General features: G+C 28.3%; 1 protein-coding gene across 1 annotated transcript in view; it reads right to left on the reverse strand.

Moving 5' to 3' along the window:
- LOC107456722 (extended synaptotagmin-like protein 2) overlaps positions 1 to 9739 on the reverse strand; it is a 47674-nt gene that overhangs the window by 24401 nt on the left and 13534 nt on the right. The window contains exons 6-10 of the mRNA XM_043043989.2: positions 8195 to 8284; positions 7770 to 7825; positions 6059 to 6179; positions 5473 to 5572; positions 5092 to 5162 (exon numbers count right to left, since the gene is read on the reverse strand). Coding sequence (XP_042899923.1) covers positions 5092 to 5162; positions 5473 to 5572; positions 6059 to 6179; positions 7770 to 7825; positions 8195 to 8284 — 438 coding nt within the window. The remainder of the gene's footprint in view (positions 1 to 5091; positions 5163 to 5472; positions 5573 to 6058; positions 6180 to 7769; positions 7826 to 8194; positions 8285 to 9739) is intronic.

Consider the following 9739-nt stretch of genomic DNA (forward strand, 5'->3'; position numbering starts at 1 on the left):
AACAAGATTTATAAATTTAAAATCAGTAATAAAAACTCATTAAATTATTAGAAGTTTCATCCAAAAAGTTTTTAATAAATTAAAAGAAAGTAAAAAAATAACCTAACAAATTCAATTCTTTATGGGCGCCTAAATTAGATTGCCGATAATTTTCACATTTAAAAATAAAAAGAAGTTTTTTTTTTTAAAAAAACTTATCTAATTAATAAAGAAACTCTTCTTTATATATTCTTTTCAATAATAGATTGCCTTCAGAACAAGGTAACATCGGCGATCTCGAAGTTAGTCCCACTGAAAATAATCTACAAGAAAAGTCGCGATAAAGAAAAAAAAAAGCTAAGAGGTGCGAAAAGGAACATGCGATATAACGATATGTGTTCTCAAAACTCTGATTCTGATTCTACAGCTCACCAATCAAGGCCATTTCAACATAACGAAACGAGCATCGTCTTCCGCAGCGCGAGTCAACATCGGAACGTAAGAGAAGAGTCTTATATCGCTATATCGTTTTCTTATATCCTTGCGTGTCTTATATCGCTATATCGTTTTGCGCTCGTTGTCTTTACTCGACGGCTTAAATCAGATTTCTGATGCATCGCCTTGAATGAAAGTCGCTGTATCGTCTTGCCGATATATGCGTTAAATCGAAATGTCTCGATACATCGATTTATAGCCCAGTCCTAGTCTTGAGTAAGTACTTTAATTTGCTACACATAAACTTAATAAGATAATTTGCTAACCCCGTAACGTTGCGTAGGGATAAAATAATTAAAATAAAAACTTTTTTTTAACATTAATTAATCACAAAAGATGTTTTCTGTTGCGTAGAAGAGACTATTGAGTTTTAGATACAAATATTACAAATGCCTCTTTACTTATAGCCCCTTAATTGCACATGAAGAATCATAATATGTCTAGTAGACAATGTATGAGTAAAACTTGTGATTGAATGTTTTTATTTGCATAGTTTTCTTCTGCTCTATATGTATAAAGACTTTAATATACTTTATATATTAAATAGAGACACAGTGTTTTGAATAAATCTTAAGTCGTCATATTACAAGATGTATGCTTAGCTACAATGTGGAATTAATTAATGTTCTGCCCAACAGAGACTAAACATCACCTTATGCAAGGAAACTTGAGCAACACAGATCAATTCCTTCAGAATAAACATGAAATCTAAACTTTTTTTATGTATAGTTTATCTTTTCTCAATTTATTCCAAAACCATAATATTTCAACCCTCACTCTCCAATTATTTTATAGATACTTTGCAATTAAAAGAAATCTGGATCTGTAAAAACATACACAATTTTATGAAAAAGAGGCAATTAATACCATAATATTAGTAAGTTAATTTTATGACTTTGCTATAGTGTGTATCAAATAACATTTGTTTCTTATAGATACTAGAAAAACCGAGTTTGTGTTGGTTTTATAAGTTCTTCTGTTGGAACAACCAAAAGGACATAAATCAGATTTCAGTTTTAGAACATTCTGCCAGAATGCATTTTGAGTTTTCAATCTCCGAAGTCTAAAAATGTTTTATTTTATAACCATCATTAAACAGCTGACCCAATATTTTGGGTTCACGACTACTAATGTTCAATTCCGTAGCCTTGTAATTTTGAACCCAATCCAAAAAAAACAAAGGAACTCCTGGATGTATTTAGAGAAATTTGCCTTTGCACAGGACTTTTTGATGAAACTAACCTGCATATGGATTGCATGGCGAAGAAAACCACGAAAACCTAGCTTGGTTAGCCTGATGGCAAGGGGACTCTAACCCATGATCTGTCTTACCACAGAGGATATTTTACGTCAACACTGTGGTCAGTGCAAGTAATTTCTCCATAAGTCTGCTGATGGAAAACTGATTAATTTCTCATATAATATAAAAGCTCTCTCTTGTATAATCTTCTCTATCGCACTGTAAGGGCAAGCCATTAAGCTTGTAAGGTCAAGCTTGCCTGTAAGAGCAAGCACTGCTTGTGCTGAAGTAGTTTACAAAGCCCCAGTAACAAGAATTAGGGCTTCATTTTAAAAAAAAATCAAGTTTTGAAATGTAAGTTTGAACAAGTAATCAAGACCTTGCAACAGTAGCAGATTAATGGCTTGACATATAAATTATATGACTATTAAAAAGTTTCTCTTATACAACCCCATTTCACTTCTTTTAATCACTGTTAGCCTATTTCAAGCTCCATCAATCACATTGTTTATGTCTCTGCCAATTGAGCGTTTATTCAAATTTCACTCCTAAATACACTGGTGGACAAAATTAAGACAACATCAGAATTGGACACAGCTTCAATGGGCTAATGTTCTCTTCACCGATGAGTCCAGATTCAGTCTACAATCTGATTCTGGACGGTTATTGATATGGAGGGAATCTGGAACCCGATACCATCCCAGCAACATTTTTGAAAGGTACCATTATGCTGGTGGAGGATTCATGGTTTGGGCAGGATCATGCAAGATACCCGCACACCACTCCATGTGTTTGACAATGGTTCCGTGAATGCCCAGAGGTACAGGCAGGAGGTCCTAGAGCACTATGTGCGTCTTTTCAGGGGCACTGTTGGCCCTGAGTTCATTTTTATGGACAACAATGCGTGACCACATAGGGCTCTCATGGTTGATGAGTATCTGGAAAGCGAGGATATTCAACGAATGGATTGGCCAGCCAAATCCCCTGACCTGAATCCTATTGAACATGCTTGGGATGCTCTTGGGAGAGCTATTGCAATGCGCCAACCTCCCCCAGAACCATTCTGGAGTTAAAATTTGCTTTGGTGGAAGAATGGGAGGGTCTTCCACAAGTCCTCCTTAACTCCCTTATTAACAACATGCATACTTGTTGTGCATGCTGTCTGTCAGGGGGGACCATACACCATACTAGAGGCAACACACACTGTACAAGCCTCACTTTTATTGTTATCTTTTATCCTTAAGTTCAGACTACATTGGATTTATTGGCAATAGGTCTTGCCAGAGAATGGCACTTTCATTTTCGTTTTGCATACTTTATTATCATGGAATAAGCTATATCCATACCAAATTTCATTTATTTATATTCAGTTTTTGAGATATTTGGGAAAATGTCTTCCATCTCTTAATTTTGTCCACCAGTGTAAATAGCTTCCTCTGCTTATCAGATACTAGCACCAATATACTTCCAAATCCATTTAAGTTGCTTGATGATACAGGGCAAAAGTTTGGTACATAATCTTGTCAATATTTACTTCTATTTGATTTTCTGTTGACCATTTAAATAAAACTTCTAAAGCCTAATTGATTCTAAGATTCTTTATTGGAGTGTTTTCTAGGTGCTGAAGTCTATAAGCCATCAGCATATAAAACCCTATTTCCTTTACTTCTTTTAATTTTCTCAGGAAGATAATTAATGTAAACATTAAAAAGTTTTGTGCTTATCACACTTACCTGCTATAGACCAAAATGAATTTGTTAATAACTTGAAGTTTCTAATCCATAAGAAACTGCATAAAATCTTTGAGTAATTGCAATTTTAATCCATTGAATCATTTTCCATTGATTTCCAGGGTTTTTAACTTAAAAATCAATTTAGTTCTCGGAATATGATCATATGCTGCTCTGAAATCAACAAAAACTGCCATTATAGTCTCACTTCTATCAAAACTATTTTTAATTGTTTATCACAATCTTATGACCTGTTGAATAATAGAATGATGAATTCTAAATCTATTTTATGTATCTGTCAAAAGATTATAATGTTCTAAATAGTAACTAAAGTATCTCATTAACCATTCTCTCCATTACCTTGGCCATAATGGAGTTAAGTGATATCAGTCTGTAACTATCATAATGGTTTCTCCTTATTTGCTATCGGAACGATAATAGATTTTCGCCTTGATACCCAGTACAAATTATAAGAAAGTTTAAAAAGCGTCAATAGAATATTCAAGATTGCTATATCCAAATGTTTCATAAATTCTGCATGAGTGCAGAATTTATGCAGGACCAGGACTATTCTTAACTTTTTGTTTCTCGATAACATAATTCAGTGCACTCATCCATAATTCCATACAACAAATACCTTCACCAACTGACTGATAACAATTAGTTAATCTTATCTTTTCAAAGTACTTTCTCTTTCTTTCATCTTTTTTTCTATTTCTCTGCATAAAATTTCACAAAAATCTCAGCAATATCTTCATCCTCTGACATTTGTCTATTGTTAAATATAATCGGTTCTTTTCTTTTCTCTTGAAACTTATTTGTCATAAATTTCTAACTTTTTTGCAATCAATGGTTGAAATAAAATCACTTCATGCATTTCTCTTTGATACATTAATATTCAATTTCAAGTCTCTCGCTAAGACTCACCAGGCCTTAACATTATCTTTTTTCCCATTGTTTCAACAAGTGCCCTAGTTCCGGAAAGCCTGTTTTTTTTCTTTCATTTTTTGGTCTGGTATACAAAATAATTTTACATGTCCCCTTTAAAATAAAATTGCAATTTTTTTTCATTAGATATGTATATAGTAGTTATTTTTAATCATAAAATTTACCCTTGAAAACATTGGTAGAAATCATAATTTAATATGATTATAAAAAGAGTTAAGATAAAAAATTATGAAAAAGAAAAATAATTGTTAGTAAAAAAAATAATTATAACAGAAACCTCTAAACTCTATAGTAAACCACATTTTTCTTTTAAAAAAATAAGCATTTAAAACAATCCAGAAAAAAAGAATGTACTGTATTATGTAAGTTCTATTATTTCTTCTTTTCACCTTACTTCCACCCAAAATTGATAACCATTATAAAATTTTTAAATTGATTTTTTTGCCTTAAATTTTGTTTCATATTAATTTAATGTATTCACTTTATTTTAGTTGAAGCATAAAAAAAATAATAACTGACGAGTGGAGTTCTGAAAATAAATGTTCATTTCAATTGCAAGTCATTCTTTTACAGTCATAAGTTTTCAGCTATTGACAAATCTACAAGATTGCAATTAAAATAAACTTTCTTAATGTACATCACTTGTTTTGAGATTACTTACTATCAGAAATTTAAATATTATGAAAAGATATTTATTACCTCACAAAAGAAGTTCCATTTAGGAAAGATAGTATTCTTTATAACCTGAGTTTTAAATTCTTGTACTCCAACTAAAATAAACAATTATATATATAAATATCATATTAGCAAAATAGAAACAAAGAGTTGCATTGTTATTTTACAATATAGTATCTTCATAATAAATATAAAAGCAAACAAATCTTAAAGTATTTATAAGTCTTAAATTATATAAAATGATCGTGCTAAACATGACTTACATAAAACTATGAAATTTAATTTACTACAAAAGTTCGTGTCTTTAAAATATGTACTGACAAATAAAACTACTATCAATTGTACTGTGTAAATTTGTACTAAAGTTAAAAAGAACTTGCTATAAATTTTAAAAAATTTACTAACCTGATATAATACAATATGGATCAGACTTTCCCATGCCTAGCACACCCACATCCGCCTTGATTAGATCCCGACCTTCAATAATATGTAAACGAAGAACTCCCTAAAATTTTAAATCAAAATCATAAACTTATACCATAACCAATACAAAAAAAGTCAAGTTTTGTTAACTTTTTTTTAAAAAAAATTTTAATTTTGTTCAAATTTCACTCAGCAACAGAGATCAAATTTACACTCAAAAATTAAAACAACAATAATGGTGATTATTTTTCATATAATTTACATCACTGCCATAAATGTAAAATTTTCTAAACAAGTTACATGATAGAAGGAATTACAAAAGTCAATATTTAATTACTTTTATTACAATAATTATTTGACTAAAGACATTTAACGTACATTATTTAAATTAGATCTTTACATTTTGCCATATGATACTCAATTGCTAAACAAGTGAAAGTTTAATACAGTTACACTATTTCATAATAGGAAGTATGTTTTGGAACATAAAAGGACTACGTGAATGCAAAAAAAAAAAAAGATACATACATGACTAAGTTATAAACAAATATTTTAAGAAAATACATACAGCTGGTGGTGAAAATTTCAATGACTTTAATGGAATATCTTGAATTAGTTGAACAGGGAATTTATTAGGTAAAACCATCATAGCAGCAACTTGTTCATTCACAGCAGTTCTAAGAACATCCCTAAAATTTATCAATCTATCTCAGTCAATTCTAATGTAATTAAAATAAATAAACAATAATCTATAAGAAAAACTGAAGAAAAAGTTTTAAGACTAAAGATTTAAGTTTTACGCATTAAATTTTTTTTCAAACTGTATACTACTTAAAACACTTTAGCATACATAATATCTTACACATTGAAAGAGAGAAAAAATAGAACATGTTTTGTCAGGTATAATGGATGAATATTTCATGTATAGAAAATTAATAATATTATTTGTGTGCAGCAAATCAAAGATAATATTTCCTTCATATATCCCTAGCAAACAAATTAAAGGACCTTTTTTTTTTCAATGTAAACAAAATGTTTCAAATTATATACTTTATGTACATGAAAAATTATTCAAATGATTCTTCATTAAGAATGTTTGATGATGTTATTATTAACTACAATAATTTCAACTTATTCATGTATAACTTATTTGTCATATTTTGTTGATTTAAAAATTTCATATTTAATCAGTAACCAAATAGGAATAAAAGTCAAATTTCTCTTCAAATTGTAATTGTACATAATTAAATCCTTTTTTGTTCTTTCAGCAACATTTTCCTCAACTGACATGCATGAAAAATGAAAATAATCTAAATACTTATAGAAAATAAAACTAGAATACTTATGATTTAGCAAACTAATAACAATTATTAGCTTTATATACTCAATAAAATATACAGCTCTATAAAACAGTATGAAACATGCACTACCATTAATGTGTAGTTTTATATTTTGTCTATTGAAAACACGTTATTGTACAACCATACATAGAATAATAACATACATCAATAAAGAAGTTATCATAATTTAATTAAATCTATTAACTTAGTTTTAGATTTCAGCTTTTTGGAAAATCAACTGATATTAAATATATCTTGTATCTAAGTCAATTTTTCAAACCCTCAAAATTTTACAAAAATCAGAGGCTTGATTTATACCCTGCAAATAAAGTCAGGCAATTGTTGATCATTATATTCAATGAATTATAAACAAAGATAGAAATGAATAACTCTGAATCAATTTACTCCGTTCAAAAACTACTTTTAATATATTATATATACAATAAATTTCGCATTTTCTCTTATCATATTTTCTTTACATATAAAGGTTTTTTTAGAAACAATGCTTTAAATTATGTTAAAAAAAATTAAGATTAAGAATTTATTTAAAAGCATTTTTAAAAAAATATAACACAATGAAAACTTTTGAAACACACCATAAAGCTAAAAATTTAAAGATTCCAAAAGATCACCTCTGTCAAATTTAATTACTGGTTGCTTTACAAAAGCTATTAATGATTCTTTTTTTAAGGGGACACCTCATAGAATCTTTATTTGAGGGCAAATATCCATAGAGAACAAGGTGAAATATTTTTAACTTGAAAAATTCTGTAAAACAAATGTTTTTTATGCTTGAATTTTAGAAATTTTCATGTTTGGTTTTTTTCAACAATCAACTTATGAACCAGACATACCAGAAATTTACAATCTTGTTATCAAAAAGAGAGAATCAACTTATACAATGGGATATACAGTAATTGGTAAATACTAAACACCTACCCTAATCCAGGCATATCCAATACGTTAGCAACATTTGTCAAGTTGAAATCTATTCTCTGAAAAAGAATTGCATGAAAACATTAAAAAATACACACAAAAACTTATGTCATGTATAAACAAATTTTAAAAGTATTTGTAAATGAAAGAAAGGTTTTTTACAGTTGATAATTTTACTAATTATCTTTAATTAATGTATTATTTAACTTGTTTTATCAAAGAATCCTAGACATAAAAAATAAGAAATCTAGCAACAATGAGAACTTTGATGTTTGTTTGAACAGAGTTAGGTTTTAATATGAATTAGATTGAGGCAAAAGTCATTCTGCACAATAAATTCAAGTTTTCAGTGCTATCCAGCTCTATATAAGGAATGCATAGTTGCTCCCCGTAAAAAATCAATTATTGGAAACACTATCTTCACTTACAGGTCTATTTAAGAAAAAGACAGTAACTCCACCAACAAGAGGAATAATTTTCACCAATGGTTTCATTACTACTCTTAACGTTCCATACATCTAAAAAGGAAATCATCTATTACTAATTATAGAAATATCAATTACTATAATCAAACAGGAAACGCCATAAATTAAAGAAAAAAAATTTAATTTACTTGAAGGCTCATAAAAAAAAACCTAATTGCTCATAAAAAAAAATACTAGAAATTAATAAAAAAATTTTAAAAACTGTATAGTTTTATCTGATTTATTTAGTAGTTTCTTGACTGAAAAACTTGCGATAAAGTTACTCTCTAGTTAATTGATTGTCAGCTTAGAAAAACTAAATAAAAAACTCTTGATCTGGGTCAATATTACAGAAAAGGGATTGTAGAGAGAATTTTGAGAATAATACTAGCTGAGAAAAAAATCTTTGAAATTCAAATAGAATTTATATTAATAAAATAACAATGAGCTAATTTATAATATCCTAAATGAAGCTTTTATTTATTTTATTTTTTAAATTTTTTATATTTATTTATTAATTTTTTATTTTATTTTTTTTTCAAGTCGGCAACATTTTGTTTTAGACAAGAAAGGAAACATGTAAGAGATACATTAGATAAAAGGGTAGTCAGGTTAGTATTTCCAAAGAAATAAAAATATTTATTTTCAAACTATACAAAAATCATAATAATAAACATTTTTATTGAAGTGTAACTCCCTAAAAATATTCACATATTTTAGATAAACAAGTATAGATAAAATAAATGCTTAGAGTTTATTACACAGCAGTGCGTTGAAAATACAAATTTGATGAAAGAAAACTTTATAAGTTAGAAAAATGTACTTTCAATGGCTAATTTATGCTATAAATCATAATTATCACTTGTTCAAGAAAAACATTTCATTATTATACAGTAAAATAAAAATAATAATTAATGTGAAATTCCTATATCCTCTTGAAGCCAGTTTTAACTTGTAATCTTTCTTTACAAAAAAATAAAAAATTAAAATTAGAATATTAAACTTCTAATTTTTAAATTTTAAAGAGAAAATTAAATTACAGTAATTTCCGGTAAATAGGCCGCACCGCCGTACTGGCCGCACCCGCAAAAAACATCGTTAAAAATTTCAATTTTCATCTTATAGGCCGCACCGTCGTAAAGGCCGCACTTTCGTTTTTTCGATCGATCATCGATTTTTATCAAATATCACATGTGTGAAAATACTCATAAAAAATAATAATCTTTAAAACATAAACTCTATACTTAGAAAAAAGTTATTGATAAATATTTTTTTTTATGTATACTCATTACATTATCATCATCATTTTTATGTATACTTATCATAAAAAAAAAAAGAAATTGAGAATGATCCTAAGTTAAGGATGTGTATGCGATAAAAAATAAACTAATCACAAAATAAATCAGCATTTATTTATTTATACTTTTCAAATATTTTTGAGCATATATCTATTCAAAACCATCGAAATCTGATTCTTCACTGCCGGATATTCAGCACTTAATCTGATCC

Source organism: Parasteatoda tepidariorum, chromosome X1 (genome assembly GCF_043381705.1).
Source record: "Parasteatoda tepidariorum isolate YZ-2023 chromosome X1, CAS_Ptep_4.0, whole genome shotgun sequence".
In the NCBI taxonomy this organism is placed as follows: domain Eukaryota; kingdom Metazoa; phylum Arthropoda; class Arachnida; order Araneae; family Theridiidae; genus Parasteatoda; species Parasteatoda tepidariorum.